This window comes from Nycticebus coucang, chromosome 11 (assembly GCF_027406575.1).
Source record: "Nycticebus coucang isolate mNycCou1 chromosome 11, mNycCou1.pri, whole genome shotgun sequence".
Classification (NCBI taxonomy): Eukaryota; Metazoa; Chordata; class Mammalia; order Primates; family Lorisidae; genus Nycticebus; species Nycticebus coucang.
The window spans coordinates 38,695,991-38,713,227 of NC_069790.1; the positions used below are offsets into that span (position 1 = coordinate 38,695,991).

Below are 17,237 nucleotides of genomic sequence, written 5' to 3' on the forward strand. Positions count from 1 at the left end.
AGGATACTAAGGCTTAACAACTCCTTCTCTCAGTGCCAGTATCCCTATCATCTAGTTGAGGATACTAAGGCTTAACAACTCCTTCACTCAGTGCCAGTATCCCTGTCGTCTAGTTGAGGATACTAAGGCTTAACAACTCATTTACTCAATACCAGTATTCTTGTCATGTAGTTGAGGATACTATGGCTTAACAACTCCTTCACTCAGTGCCAGTATCCCTGACGTCTAGTTGAGGATACTAAGGCTTAACAACTCATTTACTCAGTACCAGTATTCTTGTCATGTAGTTGAGGATACTAAGGTTTAACAACTCATTCACTCAGTGCAAGTATCTCTGTCATCTAGATGAGGATACTAAGGCTTAACAACTCATTCACTCAGTACCAGTATCCCTGCCTTCTAGATGAGAATAGTAAGGCTTAACAACTCCTTCACTTAGTGCCAGTATTCCTGTAATCTAGCTGAGGATACTACGGCTTAACAACTCATTCACTCAGTGCCAGTATCTCTGTCATCTTGATGAGGATACTAAGGCTTAACAACTCTTTTACTCAGTGCCAGTATCTCTGTCATCTAGTTGAGGATACTAAGGCTTAACAACTCCTTCACTCAGGGCCAGTATCCCTGTCGTCTAGTGGAGGATACTAAGACTTAACAACTCCTTCACTCAGTGCCAGTATCTCTGGCATCTTGATGAGGATACTAAGGCTTAACAACTCCTTCACTCAGGGCCAGTATCCCTGTCATCTAGTGGAGGATACCAAGACTTAACAACTCCTTCACTCAGTGCCAGTATCTCTGGCATCCTGATGAGGATACTAAGGCTTAACAACTCTTTCACTCAGGGCCAGTATCCCTGTCATTAGATGAGAATACTAAGGCTTAACAACTCATTTGCTCAGGAACAAATACAGTGAGGTGTAGGACAAGCCAGAATCTCTTAATGCTAATGTTTCACTTTATCTGAAAAGAAATGAATTCCTAAAAGTTTACGATGAACGTCTCAAACTTGAATGATGAATTTAGTTGAAAGAAGAGAAATGGATATATAGAATGGAAAGGCGAAGCAAGAGTTGAATTATATGGGACAGATCATTTCAATTTACCAAGACACATGTTTCTTAATCCTGAAATGATCTGTTTATTGTTTAAACTCGGGAGGAGGAAAAGTGAGTAAATTATAATTTCTTACATAACCACTAGGAATTTAAAAGCATCCAATTGTAATGTTGAACAGAGCTGTAGGTAGTTCATGTTTAATTTCACTGTGTGCTGGAATGACAGATGAAGAGCAGGTGAGTCCAACCTGCAGAGAATTTCCAGAGAGGACATTTAGCAAAGTGAATGTAGAGTGCTGTCTTATCTTGGCAAAGATAAGAGGAAAAGTCTCACTACAGACTGGACTTTTTCACTGCTGGATTTAGAAAACTCTATGTATCTCCCTGTGGGAAATTCAATTATGATTCTTCCCAAAGCACAGTGCTTGACACAACCGGGACATTAAAACATGTGGGAGGAATAACTTTGTCATTCATAACTATAATTTAAAAATATTTAGAAATCATTTGAAGGAAATAAATGTTTATCAAAACATTTATCTTTGAATTTTCATCTTCAGCAAAAGTAGAATGTTGATTGAATTATAGATAAGAAAAGATTATCTAGAGCAGTTACCTTTGTTTTCAAACAAGACTTACAGCAAGAACAGTTCCTATGGTATAACCAGGTTCTCCACGAAGAATCAAGGAGGTTCCATACCAAAAAGCAAGTCCATAGGTTCCATTCATAAAGAAGTATACGGCACCAAGAGATAGTTTTGAAACTATAGCCTTTTTTATGCCAACATCCCTTGCATCTTTGAGATTCTGTGTATACCTTATAAAGACGAAACACAATGAGATAGCCTTTGGGGAGAGGAACCAAGCACGTTGTGTCATAATTAAAGGGACAGACCTTTGAAGTTCTTTCTCCTGGCCCCCAAAGGCTATCACTGTTCGGATTGATGACAAGACTTCTTCTGCTACAGCCCCAGCTTTGGAATAGGCACTTAATTCCTTATTGGTCAATGAGACGACCATCTGTAATCAACCACAGTCACAGTTAACCAAACAATGATGCCAGCATGGTAGCAGTGTACAGAGCATTTAAAACCGGTTAGCTTAATGTTAACTAGAATCTACATTCCTATCTATTTTCCCTTCTTCTAGTAAAGTTTTGCCATTGTCTGTCTGTATTAAAAAAAAACAAAACTCTTTTAGAAATGGATAGCTACATTGGTATAATTGAGAAAGACTTAATTTGGAGAAGGATATTAGGAACACCGTTCTTTATGGGTGCATTCTGGAAAGTAGTGGGCCTGATGTGACTTGATTTGATCTGTTGATATGAACAAAGCAAGGCTTCCAAGGTCTGGGTCACAGAGCTGTGGCCGGAAGTGGAACACGATCCCGTGTGTGAGGTGTGAGTTTGAAACTGTTACCGCAGAATGCAGCCTGCCTTGCAAATGCTTGGTCTTTGAATGCTCAAAGGTGCAATTTCAGCAAGAAAGGGGAGAACATCACTGTTGGTGATAATAAGCAGGTTTACCTGATTTCTCAAAATTTCAAAACCAGAATGTGCCCTTTTCTCTATTATATATATAGCACTTACTACTCCTTTCAGTTTAGTCATTAGCATAACAGTTCCATGAAAGGGAACAGCAGGGACATAGCTTTCAGAGTGTGAATTTCTAACTGTTGCTTACTCACATAACAAATCTATCCACTTTTAAAACGCATTCCGCATAATTGGAGCTGATTTGATGTAAGACATACCCAATGGCTATTAAAGTCAGAGGGCAGCATAAACTGAGTAATGCTCATTATTCTCTAAATTCACTTACTAAAGACAATTATCCCCATAATCTGTCACTGGAGGGGAAACACCACCTGACATAAAGCCATGTACTCAGGGCTAATAAATGATGGCCAAATAAAGTTAATTGAAGAAAGCCAAAAACCACCCACACTGGTGTCTCTAGTCATCTGGATGACTGTGACCTTCACCGGCTTCCTGTTCATGATCAGTTAATACAATAACAGGACTTCGATTCCCCACTGCTCTTTACAACCCCTTGTTTGTAAAGGGGCAGTTAAGACTCTGATCTTAGTAACATACTGTGGGTAATCTTCCTACTGAGATTTCCTTCCTCATTTCAAATAAGCTGTGGATAAAGATCTTGACAAGGATTACAAGGCAACAGAAGTCGCACTAGATAAAGATTTATTATCTAAGAGCTGAGCCAATTGTTAAGAAATTAATCAACCACAGAATATTTTTATTGCTGAAAATTTGTGTTTGGTTGAATTTCAATGTTGCTTAGCAAATAAACTCTGGGAATTTTATGGATTCTATTTCCATAAAGAACAATTAATATTGCATAATTAAAAATGCTGTGAGTCTCATCTAGAGATGGCTATATACATTGGTAGGATTGCCAAAGACATAATTTAGAGAGACATATTAGGGATATATTGATTGTTTTTGGATATCACAAGGAATATTGGTTTCAAAAGTAGGCTGTAAATAAGATTAATTTCTTTTGGTATATTCAAAGCCTAACACTGCTAAAAATATAATTTAGAATGCAAATACATAAATTATATAAGAAAACATATTTATGGCACACATAAAATAGATATTGGTAGACATTTTAATATAATTCAAAGCCTTATAGAAAATACAAACTTAAAGAAGCCGACATAAAAAAAGTACTTTAAGTGTTCACTGTTCTGAGATTTTCTTATTCTGTTTTACCCAGTGAAACAAATTCCAAAATATTTATCTCAGAATTTAGAAGCAGAAGCCTCTCCTGGCAGCAAGAACTAGATATCCTGTGAATAACGGCATCATACTTTCTCCTCACTACGAGGTGAACTGCATTAGGCTGCTGATTGAAGAGGAATGTTGTTTAATGTTAGTAAGATATTAAAAACAAATGTCATTTTAGCCAAATAATGTGAAGATAGAAAGGTGATTCATGATGAACAAAATAAAGAGTATTTGTGGTTTATAATATTTTTTGTATCTTGGGATGGGGAAAATGAATGGAAACACCTTTTTTGACAAACTCAATAAGCCGTTTTGTTCACCCTCCTGCCGCTAGGTGACGCTGCATCAGCCGGCTCGCCTACCCTGGAACACGCTGCCGCCGAAGCCATTATGAGAGGAGAGGTGGACAGGGTCACCAGGGTGAGCTTCCAGCCCTTCACCAAACCAATCGCCAGGCCAATAGAAAAAGTAGACAGGTTTTGAAACAATAGAGCAATCTTGTCTCCGATACCATCGCTTACTCTGTTGATGTCTCTGAAACAAGTAAATACATGTAGCTCAGTCATTTCTATGTCAAATATGAAGACACAGTTGATATACCATACATTCATCGTCTTACTCAATCATGCGATTATTAAGTTCACCAATGTCACAGCCATCAAACCAGCTGACGTCCTGTGCCAAAATTGAATGAAAAAACTGTTTTCGAATTATCTTGGTCTGTCGTGCTGCAGTCATCATCCAGAAGGAAATCTGTACATAGCCGAAAACCAAGGCAGTGACTCCTATTCCAACATAATACATGGTCAACCTGAAGGAAGATTATTGGAATGTTAGATGTTAGACAGAAGCACACATTTTTCATTTGTACCAAAAAATATGTATATAAATCTATCCTAATACTTGATGTAGAAAATCAATGCTAGAACCTAGAAAAATAATTGCGAATAACATAAGATGAGAAAGTGTGAAGTCATTTAATATAATAATATAAGTTTCCCTGGTAAAATATTCAGAGTATGTCTCTCTATACCATGTATTATTGGCAGAAGTAAGTGTTTTAATACCTTCTTGGGATGTGTGTCTTTTTTAGTAATTTTGATACTCTCTTATGAAAAAGTTACATTGAATTAATTAAGATAGTGGTAAGTGGAACAGGAGGGTACATAAAAGGATAGCAGTTAAAAGCATTTGATAAAATCTTTAAAGAATACATACCATTAAATCTGAAATTCGGCTTAAGAAATTTACCCTAAGGTGACATGTACAAAGGGGCATCTTTATAAACGGTCATTATAGCATGTGTAACAAACAACCTGGAAATGTTGAAAGCAATCCAAATTTCTAACAGTAGGAGACCAGATAAGAAATGTAGCTATTTAATAAACATCTAGGGGGTGCCCACTATGTATGAGGTTCTAGAGACACAGCTATAAGCAAGGCAGTGAAGTCCTACCATCCTGGCAGGGGGAGGCAGACAACACATAAAGACAGAGAACGTCAGGTTATTCAGTGAGGAAGTGAACAGAGAGCTGGGTCACAGAGTAATTGGTAGCGACACGTGGGTTGGCAGAGCTAGAGCAGATAGATGGACTGGTTAAGAAAAGTGTCTTTGAAGAAATGATATTATAGCTGGGATCCAAAATAAAGACATCTTATATAAAAGTTGCTAAAAAAGAACTTTCTCTTAAACAAAAGTTGAGGCTGCAGCAAGACATAATTTGTGAGGGCATCATTCACGCTGTAATCCAGAACAGCACTATTCAATAGAACTTTCCTGTGATGAAGAAAATGTTCAGTATCTGTGGTGTACAGAATGGAAGCCAGAGGGCTGGACGAGGTGGCTTACGCCTGTAATCCTAGCACTCTGGGCGGCTGAAGTGGATGGATAGCTTGAGTTCACGAGTTCGAGATCCGTCTGAGCAAAAGTGAGACCCTGGTCTCTACTAAAAATAGAAAAACTGAGGCAAGAGGATCGCTTGAGCCCAAGAGTTGGAAGTTGTTGTGAGCTATGACATGACAGCATTCTACCCAGGGTGACAGCTGGAGACTCTGTCTCAAAAAAAAAAGCACCCAGCCATATGTGGTTACTGAACACTTGACATGTTGAAAATGAGGAAATGGATTTTTAATTTTACTTAATTTTAATTAATTCAAATTTATATAGCCACATGTGGCTGTGACTATAACATATTGAACAGTGCAGATTAAAAATTAAGGCCCGGGGGCTGGGAGTGGTGGCTCATGCCTATAATCCTCATGCTCTGGGAGGCCAACATGGGTGGATCACCTGAGCTCAGGAGTTCAAGACCAGCTTGAGAAAAAGTGAAACCCTGTCACTGAAAAATAGCCGGGGGTATAGTGGGCTCCTGTAGTACCTGCTACTTGGGAGGCTGAGGCAAGAGAATCGCTTGAGCCCAAGAGTTTGAGGTTACTGTGAGCTATGACTATACTCTATGACTCTACCCAGGGTGACAGAGTAAGACTCTGTCTCAAAAAAAAAAAAAAAAAAATTAAAAAAAAAATTAAGGCCTAGAGGGTATCTTTGCAATGTGAAGGGTGTTTTTGGCAATGCAGAAGCTTTACTTTTGGAAAAAACAGTGAGAAATCTCTGATAGTTTTAATGAAACACGGAAATTCTGTGTATACATGTAATAAGGTTAGCCTCTATCTAACAAACTTAGCATGTGACAGCATACACAAAGCATACTGTTTTAATACTTGAAATTACAGATGCAGATGTCCTCAAATTACTTATTATTCAGGTAATACAACTTTTAACTGAATAATCTCAAAAATTATTCCAAGTAAAACCTTATTATTTTTATTTAAATACCTATTTTATTATCATTACTATTTATTGCGTGTATCTTTTTAATTCATAGAAATAGAATTTTTCATAAGGGTTGGAAGAAAAATAAACTTGTAGAAAAGGAAAAACAAGTTCTTTTTCCTGCAGGATATGTAACTGCAGTTCTAGAAGGCAAAATTGCTATAAAATGCAAATATAAGTTTTTTATTGATGAAAATTTTGTCAGATATAAGTAAAAGCATATCACCTATGTACACACCTTTCGTAAAGAAGAAAAAATGTACTAAATACATTTTACATACCTAATGAAAGAAAAAAGACACTTTTCCTTTAATTACATGTATGGTCAGATGAAACTTTACAATTGTTTTTTCACATAAGCATTGAATAAAGCAGCATGCAATGAATGTGATAGAAAAACTTCATTCAGACTTACACAATCACATTTTCATTCAGCTTCTCTTGAGACTGAGTACAGTTCCAGTAATTTGCTGAAAAGAAAAGTCTTTAAATTAAAAAAAGAATTAATTTGTAATTGTCCATAGTGTTTCATCCTCCAAGTCAACGTGGAGGATGACGTAAGACATTGTTAAGACAATGGGGATGTAATGCCTATCCACAGGCTCATGATCATCTTATTTTGTATTCTTTAACCTAGAACATGAAATAATTACCTCTGCTCTGAAGAAGTACTCATGCAATTTGGAAAAATACAGGGAAGCATTAACCATGTAGCTCATCACTGGAAAGAATTCTTTAGGATGTTTCTGATCAGGCAACAGCCAGGAAACTAAAAGTAATGGAATTCCTGTATCCTGCCTGAAGTTATGCATTTTGAATTAAGTTTGGGACATTCCAGGAAATGATTTAGAAAGTCCCAGAAAAGCAAGAATATGTGAAAGTTCTACAGGAAGTAGTCATAGGAAAAACTGAAAGAAATCTCATTGAAATACGTTGCATATATTGTATATAACCAGGACAGCAACATAAACCTTTTAAAACAGTGGTTCTCAACCTGTGGGTCGCCACCCACAGGAACTGTATTAAAGGGTCGTGGCATTAGAAAGGTTGAGAACCACTACTTTAAAATAACATTGGGTTATGTGTTTCCTTTTTTTTTTTTGAGATAGAGTCTCACTCTGTTGTCCTGGGTTGACTGTCATGGTGTCATAACTTACAGCAACCTCAAACTCTTGGGCACAAGTGATCCTTTGGCCTCACCCTTCCAAGTAGGTGGGACTACAGGATTCCTCCATAATGCCCAACTATTTTTTCTATTTTTAGTAGAGAAGTGGTCTCACTCTTGTTCAGGCTGGTTCTATTCCTGTGCTTGAATGATCCACCAGATTCAGCCTCACAGAGTGCTAGGATTACAGGTTTGAGCCACTGAATCTGGACTATGTATTTAAACTTTGTATGTAAACTTTTCTATATATGTTCTTGTAAAAACATACACTGTCTGTTAATTAGTATACCAAGGCCCTGATTTTACCAACAGCACAAAACTGTGGTCAGTATCCACTATCTCAGTTTTCTTCCTTAGACCCCCTATAATAAACATTGGAAATAAACTGCAGACATCATGACTCTTTATCTCTTACATCATCACATATGATAATGTCTATGATCTTTATTTACATGTAAATGATCATTTCCTCCTTATTCTATTTATGGAACTGTGGTAGTAAAAAATTTTGAAGCAGCTTATTCCAAGAATATCAGAATTGAACTGGCAGAAATGAATGTGAAATCTACTCGTGAAATGTAGTAGAAAGTTTTAATGAGATTTAACTGAAGCTTAATAGAGAGAATAACCATTGTTTCTAAAAATGGTACCAATGAGCTCATAAAAATGACATAATCAGGGAGGGGTGAGGTCAGATTGAGGGAGGGTGAATGGTGGGCTCACACCTATGGTGCATAATAAAAGGGTACATGACAGCTCTATTAAGTATAGAGTATAAATGTCTTAACATAATAATTAAGTAAATGAGATGAGGTATATATTAACCAGTATGATATAACCGTTCCTAATTCTATATGAAATCAGCACATTGTACCTCATAAATGCATTAATGTATACATGATCTATGTGTTTATGATTTAATAAAAAAAAGAAAAAATGACATAGTCTCATTTTGTAGATTATATTAGTAGAGGTAGTATGTGTGAGAGTTCAGTACTGGCACAAAAATGGGCCTTCAATCAATGATAGCTATTATTCATGTTTTTCTTTGTAGGACCAAATAATCCTCCCTTATTATCTTCCAGAATTTAATGTTAGAATATTGAAGGCATACTTCTTAATATCCTTACTTTTAAAAACAATATGATATACCAATAGTATCCATAAATTTATCTAAGTTCTTATCAAACTTCCTTATATGTTCACCACACTAGATAAAAGACACCAAGAAACTCTAGAAAACTGGAAAAACCTTAAACAACCACAGAAATTAGAATTCGCAGCAATATCAGATATGTACTGAACATTCCATATAAAGCAGGTAAGAGATTTGATGAAGGCGGCTTCCTTAGCTCAGGGGTTAGGGTGCTGGGCACATACACTGAGACTGTCAGGTTTAAACCTGGCCCAGGACAGCTAAAACAATGACAACTGTAACAACAACAAAAAATAGCCCAGCATTGTGGCGGGCACCTGTAGTCCCAGCTACTTGGAAGGCTCCGGCAAGATAATCACTTGAGCCCAAGAGTTTGAGGTTGCTGTGAGCTGTGATGCCACCGCACTGTATATCCAGGGCAACAGCTTGAGACTCTGTCTCAAAAGAAAAAAAAAGAGATTTGATGAAAGAAATCCTCCCATGCTGATAGCTTTAGGTTGCCAGGTTTTTCATTCATTCATTTGTGGAGACTTGCTTGGCAATCAATAAATATTTACTCAGTGAATTGGTAGTGGCTCCATTTGTTTAACAATAATTAGTTTAGCTCATATACTTTGGATACATCATGAAAGTACTGAATTTTCAATTTAACTTATATCCTTAATTTAGTTTACATTAGTAAAATATCAAAACATTCAGAACTGCTTTAACAGGAGACCATGAAAGGACATAGCGACAGAAGCAATGAGTTTATTCCACTCAACCCAGATGGGAACATTTGAAAGATTAGCCTTCAGGTGGAGAACAAGAAGGTACAAATTAGGTAAAAATTAGCATTTAAAGTCAAATAGGGGACAAAGAGAAGTACACTGTACAAAGCTAGGCTAGTATCTGAAAGACAGCCAGGTTTTAATAAGCCAGCTGTCCCAGTCATAATAAATGTCTATAAAGATTTCTAGTGTGGAATTTGGAAAAAAAACACATAGAACCAGGGAATTACTAATTTTTATAATATCCACCAGATGAGAAAACACTTTGTAGTCACTTTATAGAAGAGTCACTGGAATTTATATCCAAAGAATAGTGTCACCTCAAGGGAAATAACCCTGAAATAGGGTGCTACCAAGGACATGTGAAAGATGTCTACAAATACAGGGGATATGAAAACACTTTCTCCCACACCTGATTGCTAGGTCCCCTCCACTCCCACCCTCAGTCTTCATTCAAGACTTCTGTCTCTAGCACTATATTTTCTGCTTCCTGCCTGTATAATGTTCTATCTTGCCATGCATGTCTATGAGCTACCATTTTTTTTTAAATAATGATAACGATGTTTAAGATAAGGATTAGAAACAAAAACCTTGTAAAGAACGAACGAACATAAATACATTCAGAAAAGGAATCAGACAATTGCTACATTAAATGAACTACTATTTAGTAAACAAAACATACACACACACACCCTAAGTAGCTAGTAAACCAAAAGATTTGGACATACTTGATTTCTTAATTTCTTCTTTTTAGAGTGGGTTACAGAGAAATGGCCTGGGATGGCCCAAACCTCTGATTAAATCCTGATATGAACACCATTTCTGATTAAAAATTACAGGAGAACCTCCATAGTTGACCACCTCCCTACATTGCCCACCTCCTTAAAGTGACCTAATTTTCATGGATTGGACATGCACCACAGTATGTTTCAGAACCGTAGGCCTAGTTCTTTATGTTGACCACCTCTGTATGTTGACCAGTTTGTTACAGTCCCTTGGGTGATCAACTTACAAGGTTCTCCTGTATTTGAATTCCTAGAGAGACTAGCTGAGCTATAGTGGGCTTCAGATGATTCTTACATACCACCAGCAGGTGGCCTTTGGACTTGGAACTGCAACATAGCTCTTTCCTGGATCTACAGCCTATTGGCTCATCCTGTATATTGTGGACTTGCCAGCCTTCTTTAAAATCTGAGCCGTTCTTTAAAATCTCCACCCTAACTAATGCATTTCTTTAGTCCCTAGCAATACTGATGAATAAACAGCTTAAATACTTAAAGACTATATAGATACTGTTGTTATAATGTAATAATTTGCCTTATGAGCTTAAAGTTTGTTTTATTAAATGCTTTTGTGTCTCCATCAATGCAGAAAAAACATCTTATACTCACTTGTATTGGTTTGAACTAGACATCCACTAATAAGGTAATCACTCATTTCTCCTAAAACCAGTGACATTAAAGGAAGACAGGCTCCATTTACCAGTGATGCCAATATTCCCAGGATCATGAGTGTGATATCCAGTCCATTAGCAAAGCGGAACTGAGGGGAAAAAAAGCATAATGATATGGAAAGGTAATTAGATTTGAGTAACACCAAGAGGAACTTCGTGAGTAGAAACTAAAAGAATTTAGGTTTTTCCACTCATCCATGCATAGCTAATAAATATTTACAAAGCAATTTTCATAGCATCATATTCAGCATTATAGACAAAAAGGGCATCTGCTCTTCCACCCTCCTTCACAATAGTGTTATCTGCTTGATAAAGTTTGTCATGTGATGCTATTTTTCAGTTTGTGGTTTGAATTTACTTTCGGGAAAAACAGGTCCTGTTTCATGTGCATTTCTAATGGTATGACATTGACATTGAGATTAGGTAGTGGAGGGGAAGCTTGGGAATACATGTGTGAAAATATTTCTTAAACAATTCCAGAGAAGTGTACTAACATATTTTCTGATACATAGGCTTTACAACATACTTAGATAATTATTTAAAAGGGATCTATAAGAATTTTGTAATAATAATAACAAACTACATATCCATAAATAATCATTGGAAAATATTGAAATGTAGTACAAATCACTCATAATTCTCCACCACTCAGACAACTCCTGGTAACATTTATGCAAGATACACACATATACACACACTCACACACACTTTCACTTACCTACATACCCCTGTAATTGTTTTGTTTTTTTTCCTGTAATTGTTTTTTTGTTTGTTTTTGTTGTTGTGTTTTGAGACAGTCTCACTCTGTTGCCCTGGATAGAGTGCCATGGTGTCATAGCTCACAGCAACCTCAAACTCTTGGACTCAAATGATCCTCTTTCCTCAGCCTCTGAGTAGCTGGGACTATAAGTGCCCCCAACAATGCCTGGCTATTTTTTAGAGACAAGGTCTCACTGTTGCTCAGGCTGGTCTTGAACTCTTGAACTCTTGAGTCCACCTGCCTTGATCTAGCAGAGTGCTAGGATTATAGGTGTGAGCCACTGTGCCCAGCTCCCTCTAATTTTTTTTTTTTAAATTGAGATCATTGTACAGATGTTGTGTTATTTTTTTCTTAGCCCTTATCATGGAACTTTCAAGTTGCTTTTATTTTATTTTTCCTATTGGAAATGAGACTGTGATGAATTTTTCTTTCAATTCTCCTTTTCATCAAATAATGGATGTATACTACCACACAAACACAACCATTCTGTATACACTGGCACACAAACACAACCATTCTATGACAATAACCCACAATTTTCTGACTCATATACTTTCCAAGTGATTTTCACTTACGATCTCAATAGGTCCAACAGCTTGCTTTCTGCCTTTAGGCAGTTGTTCCTGGAGTGTACTGGAAAGTAAATGTTTCAAATGCAAAAATTACATGGTGAAATGCACAGTTTTCCACTACCAGTTTGGTGAAGTGTCAGATAATACCCTTGGCAGCAAATTTATGACACACGGAAATTTTTAAAACAGACTTAATCACACTCAGTTGTCACTGGATGTCTCTAAGTGTGTTAGGGTCTCAACCGAAGACATTCATCTGGAGTAGGATTTTTAAAAATTGTGGTAAAATACACATAACATAGACTTTACTTTCTTAAGCATTTTTTGCATTTTTTGGCCGGGGATGGGTTTGAACCCGCCACCTCCAGCATATGGGGCCGGTGCCCTACTCTGTTGAGCCACAGGTGCCACCCCTCTTAAGCATTTTTAATCAAGGCACTAAGTACATTCACATTGTTGTGCTATGAGTCCCACGCTTTATCCACAGAACTCTTTTTACTTTGCAAAACAAACTCTGTACTCATTACACAATGACTCTCTATTGCCCCTTCTCCTTACCCCCCATGATTCTATTTTCTGTCTTTATAAATTTGGCTATTCTAGGTACCTTATATGAATAGAATCAGGTAGTGTTTATCTTCCTTGACTGGCTTACTGTCTTCACGGTTCATCTCTGAATATTCCCTTAGCATAATGTCTTCACATGCCATCCCTGTTGTAGCACATGTCAGAGTTTTTCTCCTTTTTAAGGCTGAACACTACTCCTGTCATCCATTTGAATGTATATGCCAAATTTTGTTGGAAACTTAAATTGCTTCCACATAGTGGCTATTGCTAGTAATGCTGCTCTGAATATGGGTGCACAAATATCATCTTTTATTTTTGTGAGACAGGGTCTCACTTTGTCATCTGGGCTAGAGTTACAGTGCATGCAGCTTAGCTCACTGCAACCTCAAACTCCTGGGCTCAAGCCATCCTCCTGCCTCAGCCTTCCAAATAGCTGGGACTACAGGTGCATGCCACCTCGCCCAGCTGATTTTGCTGTTATTTGTAGAGTTGAGATCTTTCTCTTGTTCAGGTTGGTTTGAATTCCTGTCCTCAATCGATCCTCCCACCTTGGCCTCCCAGAGTGCTAGGATTACAAGCATGAATCCCCCACACCGGGCCTGTAAGTATCTCTTTGACTCCCTGCTTCCAATTCCAGAATCGCTGGATCATACACTAATTCTATCATATTTTGAGGAACTGCCATACTGTTTTCCACAGCAGTGCATGAGGATTTTAATTTCTCTATATTCTCACCAATATTTGTTTGTTCTTTTCTTTCTTTTTCAGTAGTAGTCATGTAGTGCTCAACCTTGCTAATGCTGCGGCCCTTTAATACAGTTCCTGTGGGTCACGACCCACAAGCTGAGAACTGCTGTATCTAATGAGTATCAAGTGATGGATTAAAACTTTTAAACTTTTGTACCAAAACTCTCAAGAGCAACTGTGAGCTTTAAATGAAATGAATTCTATTAAGTACACATTAGACAAGTTACTCTGAATTTTGTCCCCCATTTGAAAACTTCATTTTTTTTTAGTTTGGTATGTTCACATTTCAAGGAAGTCCAAATGAAAGTTGTAAATTCTATCCATTTACGGAATTCTGGTGGTTAAACACACACAACAAGCCCACCCCCTCCAGGAGTCTGCAATATTACAATACGACTGGACAGCAACAGGTAAGTCTTGGGTGAAGACGGCACAGGAAGACAAACTTCCGACTGTTTTCCTTGAGCTTTGTAACATATCACCTGTCAGCTTTTGATAAATGGCAAATGGCAATTCACTTCAATTTCTTCCATTTGGGGTTAATGATTTACTATGTTCACGCCTATTTGCTCTGAGTTGAGGCACAGATGACAAAAAATGCTTTAAGATTGTAAAGTCCCACAACCCCTTCTCCCACCTCTAAACGCAGATTGTAAGACTTAAATCCCAGTAAGCTCTCTTCTCTTGACTAGTTTTGTTTCAGAGAAAACATTTCTAACTCCATGGAGAGGTTGACAAGGAGGGCTTGGATTGCTTCCAGAAGAGAGCAGCAAGTGGGCCAGCAGGGGTTTGAGGGTCAGCTCCCTCCGCAAAGCTCCTGGGCTCCACCCCCAAGTGTTGCCTGGTAACAGCGGGGGCGGGGGGCGGAGCCAGGGGCGCCCAGGGGAAACTGAGTCTGCGCGGTTCAGGCGGACCGCCAGCCACCGCCTGGCTGGCTCCCAATCCTAGCGTGCTCTGCCCTGGTTTGCAAGTTGGAGAGGATCTTAAAGCTACCTGTGGTCCAGTACTTCAATTTCTTTAATGCAAATCAGTGTGGCTCAAAGCAGCGACATAATTCCGTTCCCAGCTTCAAATGAGTCACCTCCACCTAATTGGAATCCTGCCGATTCCACATCTGTATCCCATCTGTATCACTTTTCAGGGATCATCCAACCCTTAACCTTCAATCCTTGTAGCGTTATCCCTTTTATATTGTTTTCTCTCATCCTCTCCTGTCTGTAGTCATCCAAATGGAATTTGACATTTTCTCAATTATTCATAGAAACCAGCAAAATTAACCACCTCCCGGGTCTAGTTTTCTATTGGTAGCATACAGATGTCGCAGCCCGCTGTTGTGTTTCTATTAACCTATTAGCTTTTGTGGTTTCCCGTGGTATCTCAAGAAAACGTATTAGGTCCGTGGTTACTATTATCATGACCACTTTAAAGAAGAGGAAGCTCAATCACAGAGTGAACAACTCAAGTTCAGAGAGCTAGTTATTGAACTTGAATGTGACTCCAGAGGTGGAACTTTTATTTTATTTTATTGTTTGGGATTCATTAAGGGTACAAAAAACTAGGTTACACCGATTGCATTTGTTAGGTAAGGTCCCTGTTATAATTGTGTTCCGCCCCCCAGAGGTGTGTCATACACCATGACCCCCCAACCCCTCCCTTCTCCCCCCTCCTACCCTCCACCACGTATGAGGTCATCGACTGCCTTCCTATTAGAATTGAATACATTGGATTCTTGCTTCTCCAGTCTTGTGATGCTTTACAGAGGTGCAACTTTTAACCACCACGTTTTAATGCCTCCTGTGAAATACATGCTGGAGATGCGATTACCCCCCAGGTAATGCTTAGATGCACAATGTATTCTAAGTAAATCTACTCTTTCATCATCCCCTCACACCAGCAGGCTAGGGCACAGAATTCAGAGAATCTGCTTTGAATTTATGAGGAAATTGTGCTTAGAAAGGGAAAAATGACTTTGGGAAAATCTCTAAATTAATGATATATGGGTATAAAACTGTATGACATACATATTCATACAGACATCCATTCAGTGAAAAAATAACTAGAATCCACTATTGTCTTTTATTAAATTTACCACATGGAATGGAAAGAACACAGAAATGTTTCTCTCTCTTCCCTCCCTCCCTTCCTTCTTTTCTTTCTTTGACATAGAGTCTCTGTCACCCAGGCTGGAGTGCAGTTGTGTGCTAACAGCTTGCAGCAGCCTTAATCTCCTAGGTTTACCCAATCTTCTTGCCTCAGTTTTCCCAATAGCTAAGACTACAGGCATATACCATTATGCCTGGCTAATTTTTCTGTTTTTTTGTAGAGGTAGGCTCTTGCTGTGTTGCTTAGGCTGGTCTCAAATTCCTGACCTTGAGCCACCCTCCTGCCTCAATTTCCTGAAGTGCTGGGAGTGTAGGCCTTGGACACCAAGCCTGGCCAAGAAATGAGATAAAAACTTCAGGCATCCTGTATGTACTAGTAAGTTACACAGTACAAGAAATCATAAGAGGAGATATCTGAAGCACTAAATTAATAAATTCCATGGCTATTTCACTTCCTAAAATCATTACTAAAGCAGTTATAACACTGATTATGTTGAAATCCAGCAAAATGAAAATATTATTTTTGGAAAAAAATTAGAAACATTCTTGCTACACCTGTGAAAAGTATAAGATACATTTGAAGTTGTAGAAGAATACTTTTTGTAGAGTTTAGGGAAAGCTTACCCATTTCTCCAATAATTTTCTTGCATTTCCTCAGTTCTTTCAGAATTTGCCATCTTATTTACAATTTAATTCTGAAATAAAATATTAACAAATATATTATGACTAGGAATTTAAGCACTTAGTCGATATGCAGCATTCTTTATATTCCAAAAAGCTTCTGAAAAAGCAGATGGATCAGAATTTCCCCCCTGCCCAGCCTGTACTCCAACCGAAGTTTCTGATTAGGCTATTCATCTGTTTAAACTCTGTCCTTGAATTTATAACATCTTCACTTCATTCTGGGCTTAGACTTGGAGCTAATGAAAATTTTAGAATTACAATAAAAGAAGGAAAGCCCGATTCCACAGAAAACACAGAGTTTGTCAGGATATCGGATTTTATTCCTACCCTGCCACTGATTTGATTATAACTGGTGAAAACCTTGAAACCACCCCATGCTGTTTTATCTGTAAAAAAACAGATGCAGTAGTTTTTGTTAGCTAGGAATTTAAGGGAGTAGGGTTTTTCTAGTTCACCAAATAGAAGCAAGTCGGAGCTTCCAACTTCTACCATATGCCACATATGGATTAACAGTTACAGAAAACTAAAATATTTTGAAAACCTACTCATCATTAAAACTATATTAAGCACGATGTATTCTTCCTTTGCATGATGATATTTCAGAATCTTAGCTTGTCT

The 17,237-nt window shown here is 37.9% G+C and overlaps 1 protein-coding gene across 2 annotated transcripts in view; it reads right to left on the reverse strand.

Moving 5' to 3' along the window:
• ABCB5 (ATP binding cassette subfamily B member 5) overlaps positions 1-16,632 on the reverse strand; it is a 124,221-nt gene extending 107,589 nt beyond the window's left edge. Inside the window, exons 1-9 of one of the 2 annotated variants that reach the window (XM_053609153.1) lie at positions 16,560-16,632; positions 13,938-13,945; positions 12,523-12,570; positions 11,126-11,276; positions 7,059-7,113; positions 4,430-4,621; positions 4,173-4,344; positions 1,954-2,078; positions 1,698-1,875 (exon numbers count right to left, since the gene is read on the reverse strand). In XM_053609153.1, coding sequence (XP_053465128.1) covers positions 1,698-1,875; positions 1,954-2,078; positions 4,173-4,344; positions 4,430-4,621; positions 7,059-7,113; positions 11,126-11,276; positions 12,523-12,570; positions 13,938-13,945; positions 16,560-16,563 — 933 coding nt within the window. In that variant the 5' untranslated portion in view covers positions 16,564-16,632. Of the gene's footprint in view, positions 1-1,697; positions 1,876-1,953; positions 2,079-4,172; positions 4,345-4,429; positions 4,622-7,058; positions 7,114-11,125; positions 11,277-12,522; positions 12,581-13,937; positions 13,946-16,559 lie in introns of both variants that reach the window. The other variant, XM_053609154.1, reaches the window with a different exon arrangement.
• Between the last annotated feature and the right edge of the window lie 605 nt (positions 16,633-17,237).